Source organism: Equus caballus, chromosome 9, assembly GCF_041296265.1.
Source record: "Equus caballus isolate H_3958 breed thoroughbred chromosome 9, TB-T2T, whole genome shotgun sequence".
Taxonomy (NCBI): Eukaryota; Metazoa; Chordata; class Mammalia; order Perissodactyla; family Equidae; genus Equus; species Equus caballus.
In genome coordinates this window covers 78,417,894-78,444,762 of record NC_091692.1, presented here as the reverse complement: position 1 = coordinate 78,444,762, position 26,869 = coordinate 78,417,894, and the positions used below count along the sequence as shown (strand labels likewise).

General features: G+C 38.5%; 1 protein-coding gene and 1 pseudogene across 3 annotated transcripts in view; one reads left to right on the top strand and one right to left on the bottom strand.

The window, feature by feature from the left end:
- The window catches only part of COL14A1 (collagen type XIV alpha 1 chain), a 216,380-nt gene that overhangs the window by 33,415 nt on the left and 156,096 nt on the right, over positions 1 to 26,869 (bottom strand). For all 3 annotated transcript variants that reach the window (XM_005613198.4, XM_005613197.4, NM_001163870.2), the window contains 6 exon segments: positions 20,020 to 20,073; positions 16,547 to 16,642; positions 15,328 to 15,381; positions 14,837 to 14,890; positions 2,760 to 2,813; positions 2,221 to 2,292 (listed from right to left, as the gene is read on the bottom strand). In XM_005613198.4, coding sequence (XP_005613255.2) covers positions 2,221 to 2,292; positions 2,760 to 2,813; positions 14,837 to 14,890; positions 15,328 to 15,381; positions 16,547 to 16,642; positions 20,020 to 20,073 — 384 coding nt within the window.
- On the top strand, positions 25,633 to 25,736 carry LOC111775118 (U2 spliceosomal RNA; annotated as a pseudogene).

The window sequence follows — 26,869 nt, the reverse complement described above, 5'->3', positions numbered from 1 at the left end:
CCCATTTTATTTTCCCAACGCCCTCAGAGCATTTTTCCCATCCCATCCCTCTTGGATCAGGATGAACCCAGCTTGGGTCCAACTAGTTCTAGGAGACGTCAGGAAGCGTGAAAAGAACAAGCAGCTTACCTCATGCACAAATGCATTTTTTTATTGTCTAACTAAATTAAACCTGTTGTTGTTGTTTTTTCTTGTTTTACTTCAGTATACCTCAAAGTCTTTGATGTCCTAAAATCTCTCATGACTTTCTGAGAAACATATTAAGTATATACTGTGTCTGGCACTTGTTTAACCAGAACCCCTTGTCCCAAAGATAATTTTAACATCTCTTTTCTGGTGACCAATAGCCTAGGATCAAATGAAGACAAGTTTGCAGTGAAAGGCTGTGTGTGTGAGTGCATGTGTTTGCATGTGTTGACACATGTGGGTGTGGGTGTTTCCATTTGCATGACCGTACTTGATAACATCATTTTGGATAAAAAAAGATATGTGAAGATAAAGCAATCACATTTTTTTCTGTGACATTACTAGCTGGATTTGAAAAAGAGAGACCTAAAACTGTTTTGAACAATGATCATGCCGTTGGAATGAGTATACAGCTTTTTAAAGTGACTATTAAGGAGAGCATTTATTTGGGTGTGCAAATTAGGATGTGTTTGCTAAAATCTGGAGGCATTTTTTATGTTTATCCCTTGTGTGTGTTTTTGCACTTGCATGTATATCTTGGGAATCACAGCGTAAAAAAGGATTCTGAGGATGAAATAATTTTATTGAAATGAGTTTCAAGAATAAAGAGTAACATGGCTGTCTGGGTAGCTAGAGGAGAGAGGTGTCTTTCTGAATGAGAATTATTGTTTCTGTTATGATTTGTTCACTGTGACAGGCAGACAAAGGCTCCTCAAAGTGTTCATGCCCTAATCCCAAGAACGTATGACCATAGTACAGAAGGTGGCAAAAGGGACTTTGCAAATGTGACTTAGTTAAGGATCTTGAGGTTATCTAGGCAGATGATCTAGGATTATCTGGGTGGCCCAATGTAATCACATAGGTCCTTGAAAGTAGGGGACCTTTTTGGGCTGTGTTCAGAGGGAGATGTGACTAACGGAGGAATGGTCAGAGGGATACACATTGCTGGCTTTAAAGATGGAAGTGGGCCATGAGCCAAGGAATGCGGGCAGCTTTTAGAAGCTAGAAGACACAAAGGAATCAGTTTTCCCCTAGAACCTCCAGAAAGGACAGGCCAACACCTTGATTTTAACCCAGTGAGAGCTGTGTCAGATTTCTGACCTACAGAACTGTAAAGTAAGAAATTTGTGTCATGTTAAGCCACTGAGATAGTAGTAACTTGTTATAGCAGCGACAGAAATCTAATCCATTAGCCTCTCCTACTCTCACCCTTCAGTCTCACTGTTCCACAAATTCTTAGCATGGTCGCAGTAGAATATACCTTTGCACATCTCAGTTGCCTTACTTTATGAATACAGATTTAGTACATCACAGATAATATCAGGATGTTGCCTAATACCTAAACCTAGAAGGAACAACTTGCAAGTAACAGAAGATGCCAAATGTGGCTTCAGAGGCCATATAATGCAACTACCTCATTTCACACATGAGGAAACAGGCCCAGATGTGCTCATTTGTTACTCCCGAATCCTACCGCCTCCCATTGATCACATGTAAACACCAACCTAACAAATTAGAAGCATATAAATTCGAGGTAATTAGTGCTTTGTGCTTTCATTTACACCACTATCCGCTTATGTGTGAGTGTGTGCTTTAATGGGAGATCCTGTCTTTCTTGTAGAATGTAGAAAAGAAAAATCTATTCCCATCCTCATTAATCCTTGAATTTCTCAAGCTTTGTAGTTTTACCCAGAAGACAGTCATAATTAACACATAGCTATTGTTCCCAATCCCTATAAAGCTGTCACTGAGTTTACTTAGACAAATACAGAATAACAAACAATGGAAATATACATAAGCAGAAGCATAGCTGATTATTCCCTGTTAGGACCATTTGTCTTTAGCCACAACATATGCACAGCCCGATGTTGATCTTTATCCTAGGAGCTTCTCTGTTTTCCTTTATGGAGTCCCACAGAGTCCAATACTGAATAAACATTTTGAACCAACAGAGATGCTGGTAAATTTAAACACGTAAATAAACCAGAGGGTTGGCTGGGCAACCATCTTGACTGGCTACTGCTGCATACTCACAGGTGGTCCCAGGGCACCTTGGGGTCCCATGCTTCCTGTGATCCCTGGGACTCCGGGGGCTCCAGGAATGCCCTAATAGAGAGGCAAGAAAATGGAGCAAAGGTGAGTACTCAGACATTCTCATCGAAGACAGCCAACTCTCAAGAAGGGGTCACAAACACACACAGTGACAGCTTCCTTCGTCCTCAACACCAAGACTTCAGGCTTCATTGCTCATTCCTGTTCCCAACTACCAAAAAAGCAGGGAAGACTTTTTTTGAGAAGTCTCCACCCTATCAGCCAGGTGTAGTTCTTTCAAATTCAAGCCTTCCCTGTGTCTAATAAAAACTACATCAGTGCTGGTGATCTTATGGCAAAGTGGCTCAGACATAGAATGATCAAACCACATGGATATATTATTTTTAAAGGATGTTTTAGGGAGAGCTCTGTACCAAGAGATGATGGCTACTGAGGGGAGAGGTCTGGCAAAAGAAAATGTCTCAAAAGAAATGAAATGCCTTAAAGCCGAGTACATCCCTGTAGTTTCTGGAAATACTTACAATTGGCCCTGGCGGTCCTGGAGGGCCAGAAGAGCCATCCTTTCCAGGAAAGCCCTGGGGAAAAGAAATACAGTGTGTCAACTATGTGGCTGCTTTATATGGCTTTCAGAATAGGTGGACCTAATCCCGTTTAATATTTGGAGGTGAAGTCCTGTCGCTTGCTCTGGACTTCCAAGGATTCACTGCTTTGAAACTCTTCATGAGAATTGTTCTTGGCAAGACTTTTGTGTCTGTTGGCTCCACTAAATTGTCCAGTGCAAGAATTTTAGGTGTGAGAAATGCCACTTACAAACTTAGGAACTTGTTTCCAGAAAGTGTTTTTATTAATCTAAGCATAACAAATGAGACAGGAGATCAATTCTTGGTAATTAATGACTGGACAAAAAGACAAATGAGTGTCTTTCATGAGAGTTACGGGAATCCCTATCACAGAGATCTACATTACAAATTAGGAATACTACAATATGGGAAACTGCAACGCTTCAGAAGCATCCTGGGGGAGAATATTTGGGGATTTCCTGCTGCAATGATACAGTTTTGACTGCTGGGCAGGTTTGTTGCATGTGTGTTATCCTGGGCTTACAAATGGATACATGTTTGCTTCCTCCCCCATGCTGGAGGTGTTTAAGACAGAAAATAAAGGATGTTCTTTATGACAATATATTTGTAAATTATTGAATGTGTGTATGTGTGTGTTATTTTTATGTGAGCATTAAAAAATACAGCAGCTGGAATAACTTACTCTTAATTGTGGATGCCGGTCTTTCCAATGCAGTTAAAAACTTGACAGAGGACCTTCAGTCTAAATTTTATTATAGGCCCATAAAATTTCGTTCAAGAATTACCTTCTACTACACAGAGATATGGACTTTTCATCTCGGGATTTGTCTCCTATTGGGAGAATCCATTCCCATCTCAAACCAACCCAAATCAGTCTCTCCTGACTTCCTTCCTGCCTCTCCCAACTCTGTTTCTGAAATTCCTGCCACTTTTCCAGTGAGCTATCCTTTCCACTTCTCTTACTCACGAAAATCCATCATCTTGGGGTTCCCCATCCACATTCACATTTTTTCTCCCTGCCTTGTGGCAGAAAATAAAAGAGAGAGTAAAGATGAGTCTAGATGAAAGGAATGGTGTGTGAGTTGAGAGAGAGGGTAGGAAGGATGGCATAAAAAGGATGTAGGATAAGTATGTAGGAAAAGCATTGGTGAGCAAGGCCCTTTCATCAGGCTCTTAAGCTCTAACGCTAGCAGGTCTTAAAACCAGATAAGGCAGAGGATTCCAAGATTCATAGTTTTCCTTTTCTGCCTGGTCACACTGCGAGGCTACATTTCTGAGTCCCCTGTTCCAGCAATTATGTTGGAACCATAGGGCTGAGTTCTGGCCAACAGAAAGGGGCCAGTTCCAATTATGGCTCATAAAAATTTCCCGTGGGTAATCCTCTTCTTTCTTTTCCCTTTCTGTAGCAACTTTAGCAGCCACGTGTTGAAGATGAAAATGTTCCAAGACAGAAAGACCCTGAGTTCCTAAATGACTATATGGAGAACAGACTCGACCTTCCCATTTCTCTACCTATCCTTATTGACGAGATGGGCTTGTGAACAAGCAATAGACTTTTTTGTTTTATTTTACTGTATTTGAATTATTTTATTGCATTAAACCACTGAGATTTTAGGGTTGCTTGTTAGAGCAATTATCCTATAATTCTATACAAGCTATTTTTTTTTTACTACTACTTCTGTTCTTTCACTTGAGTTATAGAGTTAAAAATATTAAGTCTAAAAGTTGCAGTGATGGGCCCTGATAGATTAAGTTTCTCTCTCTTTCTCACACACACACACACGCACACATACATACAAACACACATGTATACACGCATTCTTCCTTCTATCTGCTAACTAAACAACAAAAATTAATTCTGATACAGGTTGAAAGAAATTATTTTACTTGGAGTTTAAATATAGCAAATTCAGGAAATAAAAAATCAGAATATATGAGAGATGAACAGGACTTCAGAACTCACCCAGTCCAAATCTTTCACATTATAAATGAGAAAACTTGGGACCTAGAGAGGTTAGGAGATCTTATTTTTTTAAAAAAAAGAATTTTTTAATCCACTCTTACTTGCTAGACGAAGTTCTCATAAGAAAAAATTGGACTCTGGGCACATATTACATAACTTAAGAAGATGTTTTAAAAAGGATGTCTTTTGCTTCCTGCCTTAAAACTCTTCCAGCCCTGGACAGGAAGGAAACCCGCACCCATGTGTTAGCCCACACATGACACACAGCGAACACAACTGCCCAGCATCCAAACTACAGCGCTGCTGCAGCAAATCTCCTTGGACTCCTTCCAGATTGTATCCAGAGGAAGAAAAATCTCAAAAACAAGCGGGGGCAATGGTATCCACAGAAGGAGTCAAGCCATGACATGTTTTCTTAAAAGAAAACTGCATTATTCCAAGGAAGACTCACAGGAAATAACACATTTACCCCCCTCTCCCAATCATGTGGAACGAGTTTAAAAGCAATGATCTATCAGTGCTCTCCTCTATGGTGGCACCAGGAGGCTATTCCTGTGAACAGTTTTGAATTCACTTGATTTATAGACACCACGTGTGAATGTTCCGGAAGGGAAGACGATGAAATGTTGTTCTTCCATATGAGCTTAATTTGGTGGAGGGGTTAGTGCTAAAGTTAGTGTGATCAAATCAAAAGAGGAGACTAGAGAAAATGTTCACTCTGTGTTCTCCCACCTAAAAAGCATCCTCAGAAGCTGAGCTTTCTTATTTTTGAGGGAAGGAGGCAGAAATTGTTTTCTTCATTGTTACATTCGAGCACACTGTTGGCACAAAATAGGTGCTAATAAAAACGGTTAATTTGAATACACTTGAGGCTCTTGGAAGAAGCGCTCTGCTCCTCATGTGGAATAAATAAACATTAATTGCGGGTATAATTAGTCTGGAAATGGACAGGGCAGGGGGACAATGCCAATGTTATCCCTCCTTGCTCCCGAATCCTCCACAGCGTGGAGGAAAGGCATCAGGAGTCATCTACCCTCAGAAGCTGAAATTTCATTTCAGTGAATATCTTAGGGGTGGTTTCCTAGAAGCTGACCCGGATGCATGTACATTTGATTTATAGAGGGAGTCTTCTTGGGAGGAACCATTAAGGTAGTAAAGGAAGCAGGAGAGGACAGAGGAAAAGGATAAGTGGAGAACTGGATTGAGCTGAAGTTGAGTCTCAGCCTGATCCCCTGGGCATCTCTGGAGTGTGAGTGATACCTCACAGTTGACCCATGGTAAGGTTTTATACACCCATATTGGTTGGTCATTGACCGGGGCCAAGGTGGCATTTCCAAGGGTAATTCACTGTAGAAGAGACAACTGTGAGATGTTAGCAGTCAACATCTTTAGCAACCAGGGAATGGAGTACACTTGCCAGGTAAAGGGGATCTGATTAGAGCACCAACAGTATCCACCTCAGTGCATTTTACTCTGGCACTTTCTTTCAAGGACTGTCATGAACAATGGGGCTTTTTTAGATATAACAGTTCAAGAATAAAGGAATTCTTAAGGCTACTGTGAGTTACCTATTTCCATCATCCCAAATTAAAATTTATTTGTTACACATTGTTATAACTAAAAGTACGTTAGGCTTAAGACCTTTTTAGAAACACAGTCAAAATCATTTTCTTTCCAAAATTTCTCCCTAACCCTAGAAAATAAAAGATGTTCACATTTTTCATCACGCGGTTTTATTTTTTCACTTTTGAATCACACTAGTAAATTTACCTTTGAAAGAGTTTTATTGTGAGCCTTACATTTGTCACATTATAAAAAATATTTGCAGAGGTATGTGCTCAGGGTTCTGCTAGGTCTTGGGTCAACAATGATGAATAAGACAGGCTTTTTCTGAGAAGTTTACAGTTTTGAGAAAAGTCAATAATTGAAGCAAAATGACAATGTGCTATGATGATGGACTAGACAGTTCCATGGGAACATGTGGGAAGAGTACCTAACCCAGGCGTGGGGATACAAGGCGGGTCTCTCAGGAGAGGTGGTGTGTAAGTCAAGGGACTCAGCATGGTTGGGTCCACTGCATTAGTCTCCCTGCTCCAGTACCACAGCAGTGCCCACGTTACAGCCCACCCTCAGAAAGCCAGTCAACTCTTATGGAGGGTTCAGTTCCCTTTTCTCACTTCTTCATCCAGGCGAGCAGAAATGGCAGCAGCGTGTGTGTGTGTGTGTGTGTGAAAAGAATTGGCCCTGAGCTAACATATGTTGCCAATCTTCCTCTTTTTTTGTGCTTCAGGACGATTATCACTGAGCTAACATCTATGCCCATCTTCCTCTATTTTGTATGCGGGACTCTGCCACACCATGGCTTGATGAGTGGTGTGTAGGTCCATGCCTAGGATCAGAACCCGTGAACCCCAAGCCACCAAAGCAGACTGCATGAACTTAACCACTATGCCACCAGGCTGGCCCCTGCAGAAGCTTTTTATGTAAAAGCAGTAAACTTGGTGAAAAGAAAAACGCTGTAAAATGTCTGCATTTTCCTGGGCAAAATAATTGGCAAATTCTAGCTTAGTGATTCAGTTTCACTTTAATTAAAGCTCACTGAATGGTCTTCAACTTTTAACAGCTAAAAATGGTTTTGCATTTTGCAAAACATTTCTATATCTATTTTCCATTTCATATTAGGGAGCCAGACTGAGAAGATGTGTGTTTGGTTTGTGGATTATGTACTTTCATAAAAAGCAGAAACCCTTAATTAAGTAATGAAGAATGAATATTAGGGCATAGAAGATTAAATGATAAGCATAATGCGGGAATTCAGTTAAGCCGACAAATATGTTTTTTAAAGTACAAGAAATCAGCCACCCACAAACAGGGATGGTTTATAATGTGAGTAGCTTCAGGCATTTTTCCCTTTTGAAATTCCCGCTTCAAAATATTCATACACACCCACAGCCCACATTAAGAATAATTTTTGCTATAAACACTTGAAAGGATTTTTCTAATTTGTTTTTGAAAACATTTGGCTATCACCAACTTTTCAAGTTACGGTTGGCTATGATTTATCAGCAAAAGGAAATCTAATCTAAAGTTTGCTTTCAAAATCACTAATATTCAAATGAGTACTAAATTTAATTCCTGCTGAAACGGGCAAAGTGTACCATTATAAAACTGAACATTTATTAATTTCCATTTTCCAGTTTTCTTTTCCATACTCTAGAGCAAATATATATGCTTCTTTCTAGTCATAAGTATTTTTTGTAGGCTCTTAAAGTTTCTCGTTTCTAGGCACTATGACTATGGTGCTTAAAGGATGAAACTGATGTGCCCAGAAATAGAGTTGTAACTGAAATTCAAGTCGGAGGTTGGAATATTTATGTTTACGTAGCTATTAGAAATAGCACTCAGAAGTAGTGACTCAATTAGGATAATCACCATCCTTGCTTCTGTGAAGCTTACAATGGTGGGCCATGGATATTAACCTTGAGATTCTGGAACACCAATTGTTAAGGTCTTTCAACTGATGCTACACTCTTGGGCAGTTGGCATCTGACGAGTTTATTGAAACAGACCAAACTCAAACAGTGAGGGTAGAGAAACACTTGAAGAAACTCTTGCTGCACGATTTCAACCGTGTGGCATGGCTCTGAACTGCTGCGAGCAACGGCCGACAGATCAGTGTGGCAGTCAGCCATAAGAAATAAGGCTGCTATTTGCAGCAAAAGATTAAGACCAACCACCAGATTAAGAGGCCAAGCAGTGAAAAGCCACAGACTCTGTAAACACTGGCCCAGGCTAGAGATACAAGATCAATCCTTATGTGTGATACCATGTTGAGTCATGCTGGGGAATTGTCGGTCACATACACACACAAAAAATTTATGTATGTGTGTATACATATGTATACATAAACATATACATATATTTATGTTATATATACACAGTACACTATTTCAAATACGTATATATATAATATGTGTGTATATATTACACCCATAATTTAAATGTATATGTATAAATATAAACATGTGTATTTTTAGTAACCCTTAGGAATGACTTCAGTGAATTAAAACAAAAAACAGCAGCAATATCCTATCTAAGACGTTACTTTGACATACAATAGGCCTAACGCAATACACTATCCAGTGAGTCCAAAACTTAGCTGATATTGGAATCATTAAGCTTTTTAAAGCTATACATTCCTATTCATGCCTAAGACCTTTTGTGTCTGGATCTCTGAGGTCGAAGGCCAGGAATCTGTGTATTAAAAAAACAAAGTAAAACATGAAAAAAAAAACTTGATCGCTTAAGCTGTGGAATTGCTGGTTTGCAAATATAAAGATGTCTGGCCTGACCCTGAAGGACAGCATGAGACCCAGAGTACAAAGCAGATGCTACTATTTGTACCCTGTGCTCCAACAGAAATATCTTTAAAGCCAGTAATAACACAAAACCAATTCCTTAAGTAACTGTTCTCTCCTGAGATGTGCCCACATGTGCCACTCTCCAAGTAAAGGTGGAAAATAATCAAACAAACATATTCTTATGTGTGAAATACATCAATTCCTACTTCACCAAGAAAGTTACCCAAACTGGGTTCCTACAACCCAAAAATGCTGGGCAAGATAACTTCAGTGATGGAGTCCTGGCTTCTTAAATATCTTTAGTGGAAGACTCACCCACATTAACAAAATCCCTTGGTGACCTTTATTAACGTAATTTTGTGGAAAGAAAGACTGCTTCGTTGGAGCCAGAGAGATGGATTTTAATCCTGGCTCCAACACTTACTGGCTGTGTGGCATTGTTCAATACTTCTGCTTTCTGAGCTTCAGATTCTTCATCTGTATAATGGGATAAACAGTGCCCATTGGATTAGAGAACATAACATTCGTAAAGCGTCTGCACTTGGTCAATAATGAATGATAGTGGTTGCTGCTATATTTATTCAAATAATCTGCCAAGTCTCGATTGCATATACGATCATGACTGTGGCTGATGGTGAGAATGCTTTCCTGGGGTTTGATGAAAACCCATCCAGACCCATGAAAAAGAAAATCAAATCATCCTCTCCACCAGCTTTGCGATGGTATTTTACTTTTCCTCTTCTGAAGGAGGAAGATACTCAAGGGGCAATTATCATGAATCTTAGTATTTAACAAAATATTCCTTAAACGAATCTCTCATCACTGTTTGACATTTATGACAGGAATAAATCCAGATAGTTGACTCAAGTTCAATTTCTCCAATACATTTTAAGTCCAATTCACTTTGATGAAATAGGATATTCATCACAAATATGGCCATTCTATACATCAACCCACATGAAAAGGAAGCATAGTCCAAGTGTCCTTTCAATGTGGAATCCCAGAAAATTAAGCAACAACAACAAACCACTTTTCTTTAGACTTTTTTAGAGTTCTTTAAAATTGTCTAAGAAGCCTTAATATGTCAAGTACAGGCATTATAAAATAATATATTGTCCTAACTCAATAGGTTTACATTGAAAATAGTGAATACCAACAGCAGCTAAAATTGAAGTTTGATATAGAAATTCTTTATGTGAATTCATTCCCACAATAACTCTGTGGAGTCAAATATTATTTTTTCCACTTCACAGATGAGGAGAGTGAGGCTTGGAAAGATTAAGTAACTGGCTCAGTGTCATGTGGTTAGGGTTCAAGCTCAGGTCTGGCTAACAGTCAAAATCTGATATTCACCACCAGGCCATCCTGCTTCTCAGAACCTCACAAGTTCAGCAGAATTCACATACTGAAGGTTTTTTTGTTTTTTACAGTATTTCATCTTTTATGGATGAGAAAGGAAGCCTGTGGTTATGGCACGGAGATGCAGGGAGCAGAAACTTAGGGGAGAGGAAGCATTCCAAATTAAGCTTACTTGGAATTGAAAAACTAATACCCTCTGCACAATGGAGGAATTACTATCTTCCAGATGTCATAAAATATATATCTTCTTGTCACTTTTATTTCTTGTCTCTCTGACTTTTTACATAACTGTATCGAGCACTGGAAAATAAAAATCATTTTTAAACTTTCTATTTGGAGTGCTTGACAGAAAGCTGGTGGTCTTGGATGTAAATAAGACTCAGAACTAGAAAAGAGGTTGTTTTTCTTTTCTTTTTTCTATGTCAGTTCTTTCTTTTACTTCTTAGACTGATCCATGTCTTGCCTGTTCTTCCTAGTTTCTCTAAGGACCACCTGGATGTCTAGGGTGAGGGCAGAGAGATCCACCCTACAGTGGAAGAGCTCAAAGATCACAGGATGGACCCTGGGGTCACAGACACCAGGAAAAGAGAAGGAAGGAGGCAAGAGAGAGGTGGCAAGATGTACAGTGGAAAAGAAAGATGAAACCAGAATACTGTTGATTGGGATGGCTCAGGGTGAAACCTGGATGCCTGCATGCGTTCAGCTATTAAATCTGAACTTGCACTGTTGCTCTATGAAGTGGGGTCCTGCATTGTGCTCTATGGGCTTCCCAGCAAGAGGCTGAGACTTGTTCGATGAAGAAGTCCAACTTTTGCTGGACTTGCTTTTGCCCTTGGTTCCAGGGTTGGATATGATCAGCCTTTAAGAGTCAAAGCTTCCCCTCGGGAAATGCCAAAATAAACTAGAAACATCAGAAAACATGTTCCCTGTTTAAAGAGGAGATGTTTAATCTTCTTTTTATTCTTTGCTAAGCATTCCCTCCTTCCAGGCTAAATTAAGGAGTAACATTGACACCGCTCCAGGAAAGACATGCTAACCCTTCCGTAAGCTAATTGTCAAGTGATGGTGCCAGCTTTGGGCAGTGAGTTCTTAACTGTCAATAAGCGAAGACAAAGATTAGAAAGAGAGAAGAAGGAGCAGTGAGGACAAGCCCGCGCTCCTACGGCACACACTCACTCACCCGCAAGACTTTCCCAACAGCTAGAAGCACTGACTGGACATCATACACAGATTTATCCATTCCAGCTTCCTCCTTCTTTACCTAGAGTGGGCTTTACTCACTCAGGATCAGGGGAAATGATGGTACAACAAGAGTAAGTGATTTAAAGGTCCAGAGGGAGGAAAAGACAAAATAACTCTGCCTTCCTGATTCCCTGGAGAGTCAAGTCTAACTGGGCAGTTTTCTGGAAGCGGCTTCTCGGGCATGTCAGCAGTAAGTCTTATCATCCAGCGTGTTTGTTCTCAGTCTCTTCTATGCCATGGTTGTTATTGCTATTATTATTTTTTTTCTGGTTGCAGCTCTGCCTTTTAGGATGGCCTAAGGCAGAGCAGGAATAATTGCAAAGTGCTTGTCCTTAATACTCTTTCAACAACGCCCCTCTCCCACTGCCTAACCACAGACCTGGATACTCCTGCTGTCCCAGAGGGACCTGGCCCTCATGGAAGGCAATCCACGTCCTAAATCTGTCCCTATCACCATGAATGTTGGTCCTGGACCTCCCACTTTACAATCCTGACACGTAACTACATAATTGTTTCAGACCTTTTACTTTTCTTAAGCCTCCAGATATTTAACTAAACAGATCAGAGCCACCTAAATACCTCTGTTTTCACCCACCTTTCCCTCCTTCTGGAGTGCCTCTGAGTAAGACCCATTTGTTTCCTGACCCAGGAAAAGAGTCAGGCTCTTGACACCACCCCATCCTTCCAGGTCCTTCAGGTAGATGGTCTACGAATTGCCTCTTTTAGCTATTGAGTCTCTCTTCTTCTGGATCCTTCCCCTCTGGAGGCAGTAACGGACAACTCTCTCTAGACTGAGCACCGTAGATGGCACACAGTATGTATTCAATTAAGATATGTGCTCCATTAATATCTTATTAAATAAGAATATTAAGATATTGAAAAGAATATATGTGGTCCCTCCCTCATGCAGGGCAGCCAGGTTATGCCATTCCAGGGTGCACCATTCTATTTTATCCTGTGTGAATGGTGCCCCTAGAGTTGTACATTGGAATAGTATTGCCCTCAAATACCTGTTCTAAAACAATTGCCGCAGGATTTGCACAATCTGTTTTTAACATGGCCCTATAAAGAATGAGTATCTTCTGAAAACCAGCTTTAAAAATAAGTCCATTCCCATCCAAGAATTTTTCAAAATAGAAGTCAAACACATTCTGCAAGTTTGACTTCCAAATTGAGAGAGAGAAGAAAATAAAATCCATGTACAGATATCTTATCACTTTATTACAGCTCTAAAACTTTTCATCCCATAAAAGAAAACATGTTTGGAGGAATAGCAAAATATTTATGAAAAAGTCTGTGTTGGTATATTGGCTTTAAAAGAAAGAATTCCAAAATCAAATGACCCAAACACTAATCCGATATGTTTGATTTGGGAGTTCTTTGCCAAGACTGGACCCCATGCATGGATAAATCAAGCTAATTCACTGAAACAAATCTTTAGAATTGCCACTTTCTGAACTTCAGGAATCACGAAGGAACCTAGGTGTGTAACCGCACCGGATCTTAGCCTAAGCTCATTGCCAAAACATATAAATACTTCTAGACACTCCTACATGTACAAGAAATCTACTTGAATCTAACTTTTAGAGAATGCCTCCCTTAGATACGTTCACCTGGACACGCTTTACAGACTGCATAATTCCTTTGATGGACAGAGACTAAACAGTGATTTTAAGCAAATAAAAGTTTGGCGTAAAAAAAAAAAGAACGTGGAAAGAATTTAAGGTCCCACACCTACACCTCTATGGAAAAGACAATTTCCTTATTCTTGAGTGGTGTGGCCACCCTGAGCTAAAGGCAGGCCTTGTTTGAGTAGAGAAGTGAGCCTTTCAGCCAATTGTTGGCTAACCTAGAGGGTAAGTTGTACCAAAAATAATCAGTGCATGCCAAACGTGTTGTCCTTCTCTGGATTGGACCTAAGTGGTTGCCACTCCATACAATTCAGTCTTCAGAGAAATTGAGGAGCTGCCCATATGTCTAAATCAGTGACAGTTTAAGAAAGACCAGCCTCTCTCACCCTCGCTGAAAATTTAATGACTTTCTATTGCCTTCTTGTTAAAGCTCAAAATGCCTAGCCTAAAAAAAATAGATGATTCAGGAGAATTTGTGTGTCTCTCTCCAGGTTCACTTCTTGAAAATTTTCCCACATCTAAGTGTGTGCATACATGTGTGCACATACATGTATGCATGTGCCCACACACATACACACTGCACTCTAATATGCAGCCATACAGAACTATGTGCAATATTGGAAATGCCCCACCTTCTCTTCATCTCCACTCCTTTGTATATGCCATTCTCTCTGCTTGCAATAGCTTTCCTTCCTCATGCAGCTGGCTAATTTCTACCTCTCATTTGAGACTCAGCCTCGATGGTGCCTCCTCTTGGAAACTTTCCCAAACCCCCCAGGCCTAGCTTAGTTATCTGTCCTTTGTACTCCCATAGAGCTCTGTGAATACCGCCCCCATTACAGCGTATATTATTGTTTCTTATTTGATTATATTTCCGCCCATTAAGCTATAAAATCTTTGGCAACAAGGACCTCAAATCTGGCCCAGTGAAGACATGTCGACCAAACAAACACTAAATGCTAACTCCTTCCTCTCCTAACCATCCTTCTAATTTCTTTCACTGCTGTCCACTTGAACAGGTTAAAAGAGTAGGTAATTGACATATATTAAGTAAATGGAGAATATTGCAGATAGTGATAATACTTAAATTTCAATCCAAATGATTCTTGATTTCCTTTAGGTTTGTGCCTTGAGGATTTGAAAAAACTAGAAAATCTGCTAAACTGATGCACACAATTCAGTGCAAACTGTATTCAGCTTCTAGGAATGTTCAGAAAGAGGTGTTGCTAACTTGGGAAGGTTTGATGAAAGTTCCCAGGTTTTGATGAAACTAATGAACATAGAAAATGTCAGTGAAAGGAAATAGATGCAGGAAAGGTAGAATGCAGATAGACAAGAGGAAAAAAGAAAAAAAAACCCAACAACACCTGGTTTGACTTCCTTGCACACGAACGGGCCAGGAGCAGAGTGACTTGGTGAGGAATCTACTGTGCTAACAACTAACCTTGGGCAAATCCTTACCCGCTGGCCTGGAGAGCCATCACGTCCTGGTGAACCAACAGCCCCCGGGATACCCTAGACATAGAAAGGACAGAAAAAATTCAGATTCATGGAAATCCATAACACTCTCACTCAGCTTCCCTGAAATAGATCAAGGTCACCAAACAAGGCTAATAGTGTAAAAGCCACCTTTGTGACTGAGAATTTAGACGCAGAAGTTATTCATAGGAAAGAGACGTCCTCCCGCCAAAGCTCACCCAGGGGACCACCAGTATGACCCTCAAAGGGGGCTTAAGGTAAGTGAATACAGGCTAACAGTCTTTAATATAGAAACCACTTATTGCCAAGATCATAGCTGACTTCAGAAGCTACAGCCTTTTTTATCCCCTTGGCAAAGCTCTAGACTAGTTAACTCTAACAGAGTTAACAGTTCGTTAACTCTAACTCTAACAGTTAACTCCAATTCTAATGGACTCTAACAGAAATAATAATAATAATAATAATAATAATACCTGTGGGCCAGGAAGGCCGGTCTCTCCTTTCTCTCCTTTTTCACCCGGCATTCCCTGTATATTCAAAAGTACACAGGGTTAAATTCACGTAGGTAAATTCTTAGGCTTTTCTTTTTCTCCACTGACTGTTCTATCGTCAACATTAAATTGCTTTCACGCTAACATCCAAATATGGTATATTTCACTTCTCGCATATGCTACACCACTTACGTAAGCTTTCCCATGGAGTTGAATGTTTATATATCATGAGAGTTTAAACACAGAATATACAGTCTGATATGGCTAAGCCCATACTGTAAATATGTGGATATGAGTCTTGAATATTTCAGTATTATTTATACTTTAGATTTTAAAGATTCTATCTATATAGCTTTTTGTTTTGTTTTAGCTAGAAATTTATAAGAATGGAAAACCAAACACAGTACCTGGCCAGTAGCAAGACCTCAACAAATGCTTATTAGTAGCAGTAATTGTACGAACTGGCATGTTAAGGCTTTCTAAAATGTGAAAATAACTCTGAAAAGGAAAACATCTTAGCTACGGAGACACAATCATATGTACACAAAGATTGCTAAAAATGTGTTTAAAAGGATCTGTTTGCTTCAAATGTTAATCACAGAGATGGGTTTTATCCTTTAAATCGAGATCCCTACAGTAAGATTAATGAAGATCAGTGAGTGGCATTAAATTTGTTTTCAACGGTTGGAACAGCTTTTACAAAGAAATGCGGTTGTATAAAGTATACTGTTTATAATCTAAAACTCATACTCAGTGCAATGCACTTTGATAGCCATTGAGATAAAGATCATAAATAAATGACTTTCATGAATCTACATCCACAATTACTACAAACCCATAATGAATAACTTATCTTTGTATAATATTTGTTATTTTCTAGATTCTTACACATCCGTTGAGGACGTAGTGAAACAAGAAAAAAGGCCCTATATGTCAAACCCTGTTTTCTTTTCTATAGACAAATGGTGGATATACCTACTCCGAGGCATGTATCTGTTTATAAAAGACCTCCACCATTGAACAAAAAAATTGGCTAATGAACGAACTCTCACTCATTACTTTTATTTCTCAATTTTTATTTTTAGGGGCTGGGAGGGACTAAGGCTCATTATTAAAGCGCAGGAGACAGAAGTTCATTCTTTATATACTCATGGAGAAGTGATAACAATAAAATTCATCTGAATGTTTACACACAACTTACAGGCATTCCTTGAATGGAAAGACCACTTGGTCCTTGGGGTCCAGGGGGACCCTGAGGTCCTGGAGGGCCTGTTTCACCTCGAGGGCCATCTGGTCCCTGTAAGGCAAGAGACGAAAGTCATCCCAGAGATAGACGCTCTGGTACCCAAGAGATATTTCTGCTTAGGGCACTTATAATTTATTTCCTTAAATAATTTTTCCTAAGACATGAAACACGCATAGGATAACAAAATATCAAGCCTCAGCTGATTCACCTCCCAGGCAAAATGTCATCAGTAAACCAAAAGAGTAAACACACACGGGTTGATGCAATTTTTTTTATTCCATAAATACGAATACCATGCCAACTATGTGAGTAACTAGACCCCCCACACTCCATAACAAATCCAAAAGATATCAGCGATTCAAGACCACCCTCCTGGTCTGTAAAGGTTCACACCAACCAGCTGAACTACATTCCCTCCACCTTCACTGTTGTCAACTCCCTACCTCTGGGGCACTCCTCTGCGTTTACAGAAGACTTTGCACCTGGCCTCTGCTTTCTACCTCACCTTGCTCCTGCCATCACCCTATGCTTCCTCAATGTCCACTGAATGACCTACCCTAGGCTCAACATTATTTGATTGCTTTTCTTCCCAGGATCAGGCATTCTTTTCACTTTAGCAACTCTTACTTCTATAGTTTGGACCTCGTGGTTGAGCTAAAGCTACACCAGTTCTGTAACATTAGACCTAGAAAACGTACTTGTCCTCAACCTCTTCTTCTTTCCCTTCTCTCCTTCTGTGACTCCAGTGAAAGCTATTCTATAAGTTAAGGCTTCCAACACCTGGGTACCACCTCATCAGATGTGAGATTGATGAATCCATTACTCAGGACAAGCAACACACTAGAAAAAGCAAAATGATGTAAAGTAGGGGTAAATAATGAGTGCGGCCTGATAAGTTTTACGTGGATGGGGATAACCAGGTGGAAATGGTAGTCTGGGGGTTAGGAGAGGTCTGAGCTGGGACGGATTTTGGAGTAACTGAAGATGTGTTTGTGGGTAAGGTTATTAAGGAGACTGTTGATAGAATTAAAGAGGAAATGGATAAAGATGAGTCGAAAATCAGGTAGAAGGGAGAGGAAGAGAAGCCTAGGAAAGAAGCTGAAATTAAAAAGCCTAAGAATTAGGAAGAAAATGAAGATAGAGGGGTATAGCGGTGTAGGAAAGGCCAAAAGAGGAGAAAATTTCAAATGGGAGTCCAATCATTTCAAATCCTGCAGAGATGTCAAGTAAGATAAGAATTAAACCACAGCCCGTGGACTTGGTAACAAGGTAACTGGTGACTCTAACAGGAGCAATTTTACACTGTGCACTCTCACCAGCAGAGTCTTTGAGGTTCACCCATTTTGTTGCATGTTTCAGTAATTTGCATGTTTGACTGCTGAGTAGTATTGCATTGCACGGATATACAGAAAATTGTTTATTCACCTGTTAACGGACATTTTGGCTGCTTCCAGTTTTTTGCCATTGTGAACAAAGGTGCTAAGAACATTTATATACCAAACAAAAAAATTATTATTTTGCAGGTGAGGATGCAGAAGAACTAAATGAAAACGATTCTTACAAGAAACATGACATAAGAAGAGGGGAGAGAGAAGTAGCCAGATTTTTTTAAAAATGTGATGGGAAAGACACGGAAGTGATTTAAAAATATTACTTAATATTTATAATAGTTTAACAACACATCATTCGTATACTATCGAGGAATTGAGAATGGAATAGAAGAGCAGAAAGGAGGTGATCCCATTTTATTCCGTGAAGTATGAGACAAAAATGACTAGAAGAGACCAGCAACAGGGCTGCTTCAAACTTCTAAATTCTTACTACCTATTTGCTGCCACTGAAATACGAAGCCACGAAATAAGAAATAATACATATTGGAGTTTTCCATTTGGAAAGTATAGTTTATCTGTTCTTACACTCACCACACTGGTGGATGTATGAGTATCCTTTGTCCAACAAGACTTTTTCCTCAAACCACTACATACTTGTATCTGTGATTCATCAAAATCATCACACAGAAATTACCACATCAGTAGTGATCCGATGGGAACGGATAATTAGAGGGAAGGGATGATCTTGAGAATATCAAACATCTATGAACTCCTACTATGTCTTCATGACCAGAACCATCATCCAGTGAGAACGTTAGAAAAGCAATGGGACAATGGTATTAGAGGCATTGGGAGGAGGGAGCCAGAATCTGTGGGAGCTCAGGAGGTCAGGAAGACCCAGTGTATCATTGTCTGAGAAGAGGCTTTCAAACCACTGGCCTTCCTTTTGCACATAAGAGATGGAGCCAAGTAAGACACATCAAGTTTCTGCCTGAGAAAATGCGTCACAATCTCAGAAAATAAAACAAACAAAAAAGGCAATATCTTCTGGTTTGAATTTTGAGTTGGCTACTAGTACTTGATTAATTATCTTCAGCCTTCTTTCATTTACTTCTTTTTCTCCCCCACATTCTGTCCTACATGGCTTTGCTTGTTTCCAATTTGATAGTAAGAAACCTTGCAATGTTCTCTTCTCTATGAATAAATACTATGCAGATTTAACAAGTAACCACATTGAGGCAGTAAGTCAAGCAAGATGGACGGAGAGGAGACCATGTGGCGCAACATGGTAAAAATGAGACAAGGAGTCAAGGAAGGTAAGTTGTATTCTCAAGGCAATAGCATATGATTGCAGATTTTAAGAGTATAATATGACCCAGCATAACTTTAAAGCAATGAATCTGGGGGCAGATGTGAAGAACTAATGAGAAAATCAAGCCACTGGAGCCAAGAGACCAGTTAGAAGATTTGCCAAAAATCAGATAGAAGATGGTGAGGCCTGAACTCAATTAGTGGCTGAGCTTCTGCCAGCCCTTAAGGCGCTTTCATGCAAAGTAGGAAAACATGTGCTTTGACATGACGTGGCATGGCTTGGTTCTCTTGGTTGGTGCCTTTGTACAGTGTACAACTTGAACCACCACACTTGGTGGCCTTGGATAGTGAGAATGGAAAAATAGAGCTGTGTGTTAGATTATACACAGTGGGAAGGGAAAAAGAAGAATCTAAAACCTGCGAAATGACCTGGGAGGGACTGCTGCCTAGTTGTGAACCAGTGCTCCATCAAAGATGCATCTTCGTTGTAGATGGAGAAAGAGAAGAATGTACAAGGGAGAGAGAAATACCTTGGAAACTAAACCACCCAGGTCATTGACACTCTATTTCTGACCCAGAAACCTTTCTTTTCACTAAGTTACTAAATATTTTTTTGATGAAAAAGTACAAGTCTTTAAGAATAAGGGAAAAAGCTTAGACACAATTTTCATAAAAATGTAAGGAGCTTTATATTGCAAAGGTAAATAGTACTTAACTCCAAATTATACTATGTCTAGTTGTTTGTGTGTGTGTGCGTGAGAAAGAGAGAGAGAGAGAGAACATTACCTTTGGGCCCTGTTCACCTCGTTGACCCTTTGGTCCTCGGAGTCCTGGACCACCCTGGCAAACAGATGTTAAGTATTAGCACAAAGACATCTTAAAGCCGTATACTGCATCTATTTTCTTTAAGAATATGGATTATGTAATTTTTATTTTGTATCAAGGCCAACACATTGCGTAATGATATACACTCATCATGATCCTTAATTGGAAATCTGCCGCCCAGACTCACCTCTCCCTGCTGATGATCTCATAGTTTGAGCAAACTTTCTATGCCAAATCCTTTTCAATTAAAAGAAAAAATTACAGGATTTTTTTTTTTAGTGATGTAGGACTATTGTTATTAATGGATGCAAATGATAAAATACTGTTAACCTAAAATTGTGTATGTCTTACACCACAACCTTGAGATTAAATTATTTAAATGGTAAAAAACATAAGAAAATAGTAAGAATTTAATGTTCTTTATTTACACCCTAAAAAGCTAATTAGATTAGTGTTTCTGAAACTTCAGTTATTTGCATTTCCCCTCAAGATTTTTGCCAGATTACTGCACCACCTGCATTATCACTTCACACGATTTTTCTTTATACAGAAATATATGTACACACATAATAAACATATAAAAGTGTATATGTTTTCTTTGCAAACATATATTCTTTGTATTTAGGGGCATATAGGCCCTGTGAATAGTTTTTAATTGACAAATTATTTTACTTAAATGAATATATTTTTGAAAAGCAAATATTACAGCACTACAGTAAATGGGAAAACATATTACTTACTAAGAATAAAAGGTAACCTTAAAAATATACTATAAATGTTATTAAATTTAGCTAGATTTTCTCCCTATTGAAGTCTGTGAGCTGTGGGTTTACGCTTTGTTAAAAAGAGAGATAAACAGGGGCTGGCCCAGTGGTGTAGTGGTTAAGCTTGCATGCTCCACTTTGGCACCCCAGGGTTCATGGGTTTGGATCCCAGGCATGGACCTATGCACTGCTCATCAAGCCATGCTGTGGTGGCATCCTACATACAAAACAGAGGAAGATTGGCACAGATGTTAGCTCAGGGACAATCTTCCTCAAGGAAAAAGAGAAGATTGGCACAGACGCTACCTCAGGGCCAATCTTCCTCACCAAAAAACAAAAAAAGAGAGAGAGAGAGAGAAATAAGTATTAGGCTACATGGGTACCAAACTGAGAATCTCTCTTCTACCTGAGCAGAAGGATTAAAAGATCATTGAAACGGAACAGCTTTCTCACTGTGCGATTCCAGTGTATGCCCTGTCATGTCCATGACTACTCACAATCACTTTGTGTACCATCAGATTGCATCCCTGGAAAAGACTGGGTCAGGTCATCAGGTTTCTTCCAGTTTTTTTTAGCCACTTAAATTCACTCCCTGCCCCAATATCAGTTGGTTGCTTACCTTCCAGATTTTTAAAATATAATTATAAAATTGTATTTTATGCATGTGTTATGTGTATCTATAAAAAAAATTACCTACAGACTTTTTGTGGTATTATTTGATATATACAGACTGCATATTGATATCACACTTTTTTTTCTTTTTGCTGAAGATGATTCGCCCTGAGCTAACATCTTCCTCTTTGTGCATGTGAGCCGCCACCACAGCATGGCCACTGACGGCTCTAGTGGTATAGGTTCACGCCCAGGAACTGAACCCGGGCCGCCGAAGTGGGGTGTGTGGAACTTAATCACTAGGCCACTGGGGCTGGCCTTCACACTTTTTATATAGTTCTGAGCTTTTTAATTTAATATGTTTTAGAGAATTTTTCATGATATAACATATGGATCTAACTTATTCTTAATGAGTTGCATAGTTGTTCAAACTATGGATATATAATAGTTTGTTTAACCATTTGACTGTTATTGGAAATGTAGAGGATTTCCCCATAATTTTTTGCTGTTTAAACAATACTGCAATTAATATCTTTAAATATCCCTTAAGTACAAATGTTAACATTTAAGTGAAAATGTTAATATTTAAGATATCAACAAATAGAACTATAACTGAAATTTGATACAAATACAGATATATTGTCATATTGCACTCCAGAAAAGCCACGCCAGTTTACTCATCTGCCAAGAGTTTAAGAAGGTCCCTGTTTCTCTAAACCTTAGTCAACACTTGATATTGTCAAACTTCACATTTTTACTGTGACTGGTAAAAATAATACCTTAGTCTTATTTTAACTTTAACTTCCCTGAAAACTACTATATTGAACTTCTTTTCATAAGTTTGTCCATTAGCATTTTGTCTCATTGCAGTTACTTATGTATACTTTACTCAGTTTTCTATTGGGTTGGATGTATTTTTCTCTTCGATGTGCAGAAATTCTTCATATATTTGGGTACTACACCTTTAACTATTATAAAGGATGCTAATATTTTCCTCCAGTCTGCCAGACATTGTTGGTTGGCTGCCAAAGAGTCTTCCCTGACTGCCTTCTCCATTTTATATCTCCCACTAGAAAGGCTCAAAAAGACAGAAATTTACTTGCCCAGCCTGCTTCACAACCAGGAATGGGCATGTTAACCAGTTTGGGCCAATTTGATCAAGAAGCAACAAGACTAAGGACAGCAAACTGGGAAGCTGGAACAATCTGTGTCCTGGAGGGGTTGTTGAGCAGCCTCCTTTGCCTTGGGACCATCTACCCCTAAATCTTTGGTTGAGCAAACAAGGAAGGTCCAAATGTCCTAATGGTTTGCACCACTTTACTAGCCAAATTTTCTGTTCCTTGCAGCAAGCCCAATGCAACCTAATTAACATACCCAGTCTGGCACAACTCTTTAATTTTGTTTGTGCATCTTAAATGATTGATTTTTAATGGAAAGTTTTGTTCAAATGTGACTAGTTGACTCACAGATATTCATGCTACAGGCACCATGCCTAAAAACCAGGGACCATTTTATACTTCTATGTTATTTTCCACCTAATCCCAAACCCTCATCACTGAGTACATGACAAGAATTCAACAAGTTTTTGTGGATGTAAAATTTCATCCTTTTAATAAGAAAGGGTTAAGGCTAGGAAAAGGGAATATGGTTATTTTACCCACGTTTCCCTATAGCTCTTTTATAGTGTTATTGGCACATAATACTAATGTGTAAATTCTTGAACGAAAAAATAATCACGACTATGAGAAATCATCAGATAGTGTTTATTACATATTTTGGGGACATTACTTCTTAAATAGTTTATTATACTTTAAATATTTGAAAACTTCAATCGTTTTTCTATTTTACATCACCTTTTCCTCCAAGTCAGAGATCAACCCTTCTCTGTTGCTTTTTACTCATTACAAAGTTTGACTCTTAGGTCATATGTAAATATTTTATAACTTGTTCCAACAGTATTGCAGATGAAAAAACTTGAAAACCCTCCAGCTAAATAAGCTTATTAACGCTGTTTAAACTAAAAGAACATTATTGTAATTAAGAACTGAATCCTTAAGTACCAGGAATGAAGACGAAGCAAAAAAACCAGAGCAGCAGGCATCTGCACGGAGGCTGCCCCCGGGGAGGATGGGGAAGATGGCTGAGGTTGGCTGCAAAGCTTGTATTTTACAGGCACACAAGGCAACAAAATGTGAACTTGGACCTATGATAGATGGGGGGAGGGTAGAATATGAAACATTCTTTAAAGCTGAGGAACTTGAAAGGCTGTACTCTGAATGAGCTAGGGAAAAAAAAGACCCACTAGCAGGTGGATGACCAAGATGTTGTTTCCACTTTAGCTATGGGAGTAGGAAATATCCCTGCCAAGAAATATTCCATGGAAGCTGATTCTCATACAATCAAGGGACCAGAATTCACACTGCTTGTGAAGATCAAAGAACACTCCAAAGTCAAACCCTTAAGGTGGTTCTCGGTTGGTTGTACACCCAGAAGCTTAGCAAGAGCCGAACAGATATTCTCTGGAGGAATAGAGTTCAAACACAGGCTCGAAATATTCCCAGAGATAATGTTTCAAGTAATAGGAACTCAAATAGACACTAAAAAAAAAATCACGAAATACACGTGGAAACAAGTAGCATGAGTAAAACCAGCAGAAAAACAAACGGCAGCATCAGAAGCACATACACTGCAGATATTGAAATTATCAGACAAAGAATATAAACTATATTGAACATATTTAAAGAAAAAATAGTTTTGAAAATGTTACAAAAGAAGAGCCTATATAAATGACCAGAAAGTTTAAAAAGGAACCAAAAATAACTTCTAGATCTGCTACATATAATAATCAAAAACAGAAACAAAATGCATAAGTTAAATAGCATATTAAACATGGCCAACTATAGAGTACACCAAAAGATATATTTGAAGAAATTACATAGAATGAAGCCTGGAGAGACAAGTAGAAAATAAAATGAGAGGTTAAGAGATATGAAAATAAAATTAGAAGTTATAGTGTACCACTACTACTAACTGGAATTTCATAAAAACATAATAGAGGTGATAGGAGAGAGGTAATATTCAAAGAGATAATGACTGAGAATACTATAAATTCAATGAGAAACATTATGCCAATGTATAATTCTTTGTATATGAATTATATATGTGCATCATATATATACAGCATACATATCTACCAATGAATGATTCAAATTCATTAAGCCCAAAGATTTCCAAAAAGGCAAAGCAACAACAACAAAAACAATCCACACAGAGACATATTGCAGTGAAACTTGAGATCACTAAAGACAAAGGGATCTTGAAAGCATCCAGGGAGGAAAGAGTTCCCACAGAACAACAATTAATTAGACTGACAGCTGACTTTTCAATAGCAACAATGGAAGCTACAAAACAGTGTGACAGCATCTACAAAGTGCTCAGAGAAATAACTGCTCATCTAGAATTGTATACACAGTTTATTAGTTTGGAAAGTTGTGTGACTGCTTATCTGAGATCAATATTAAAGGTTTTAGGCAAGATAGAAGGTTTACTATTGTCTTATATTAAAATCTGATCTGGAGGCTGATCCAAAGTGGTGGAGTAGCTGTACCATGTAAGGCAGTGTGAACTCTCAGTTGCTTCTACTTATTGTTCTGCTATGCCCTGGGATATTGTTCATCAAAGTGAATTCACTACCACATGTTCCCAGTCTAGCCTGTTGAGAAGGGTGAAAATGGTTAAGGAGGGCATTTAGTTTTCATTTAAGAAGAACAGCCAGGGAGCCTGCATACACCCTCTCTCTCATTAGCTGGGACTTAGTCATAAGGTCATAGTTACTTGCATAGATGCTAAGACATCAAGTCCCTAGATGAATGGCCATGTACTTGGCTAACATTCAGGGGATTCTATTGTTAAAAAGAAGCAGTGACAATGAATGCGGAGGACAATCAGCAATCTCTGTAACGACCATCAAAATTATCTTTTGATAACATAGGAAATTTTCATTTTCAGATGAACAAAAATTAAAAATTTACTACCAATAGTTTCCCATTAAAGGAACATCTAACGGATGGCTTTAGGAAAAATAAAATCATACCAGAAGACATCATGAGCAAAGAAACAGCAAATGTGTAGGCAAGTCTTAACACATATTAATTTATAACAAGTGATAATAATAAAATATCTAATTTGTGACATTATTATTGCTTCTCGGCCATTTGGCTAACATCAACTGTAGTATCTGTTCTTATCAGTTTAATTTGTGATATTAAAAAAGTACTAAAATACTGGAAAGAAACAGCACATAAATTATAAAAAGGATGATCCAAGAGAAATGAACTCCAAGAATACCACGTTGGTTGAAAGAAGGGAAGAAATCTTGGTTCTTTTTAGATTTTGTCAAACTAAATATGTCTCCTAAAATTTCTAAGTTAACTCTTAAAAGAAAAAATATAGAGACTACAATTTCCAAACTAGTGGAGAGGAAAGGAAAAGACTGAGAATAAAAGCAAAAAGGCAAAAAGTGTAAATAAACAAATAAAACCTCAATCAACTAAGAAAGCCACATATACACTATGTGGGAAAATAGAAAACAAAAATTAAGGTGATGGATATAGAAATATAAACCCAAATGGGTCAATTATTACAAACAATAGAAAGGACTAAACTCTAAAAAGAAAGCTTTTAAAGCCGGACGAAAAATAAAATCCAGACATATGCTATTTAAAGAGACACATCTAAAATATAAGACATAGAAAGGCTTAAACTAAAGGATGAAGAAAATACATACTAAGAAAATAATCCAAAAGAGAAATATTGACATAGCAAGTCACTAGTAAGATAATTGCTGTGTTTTTTGTTTTTTTTTTTGCACATTGTAATACAATCTCAGGACATATAACACAGAATTACAAAGAGAAATTGAGAAACTGACAATTGGAGTAGAAGATTTTAAACATCTATCTCTGTAATTGAAAGACAAAGAACTAGCACAGATAAAGAAGATTTTAACAATACAATTAATGATTTACTTTACTGATTATTTATATACAGGATTCTGAACTCCACAGTTAAAGAACACAAATTCTTCTAAAGCATACATGGAACATCTGTAAAACTTAACAAAAGGCCACAAAGCCAATATCAACACATGTCATAGAATTGGTACTGTACAGACTGTCTGCCGTGACCAAGTGCAATAAAACTAATACGTCAATAAGGAAAAGATAACAAATATCGCACATATGATTAGAAATTTAAAGACACTTCTATGGAGAAAAGGGAACGCTTGTGCGCTTTCGGTAGGAAGGTAAATTGGTGCAGCGACTGTGGAAAACAGTATGGAGCTTCCTCAAAAAATTAAAAATAGAACTGCTGTACAATCCAGCAATTTCACTTATGGGTATTTATCTGAAGAAAATGAAAACACTAACTCAAAA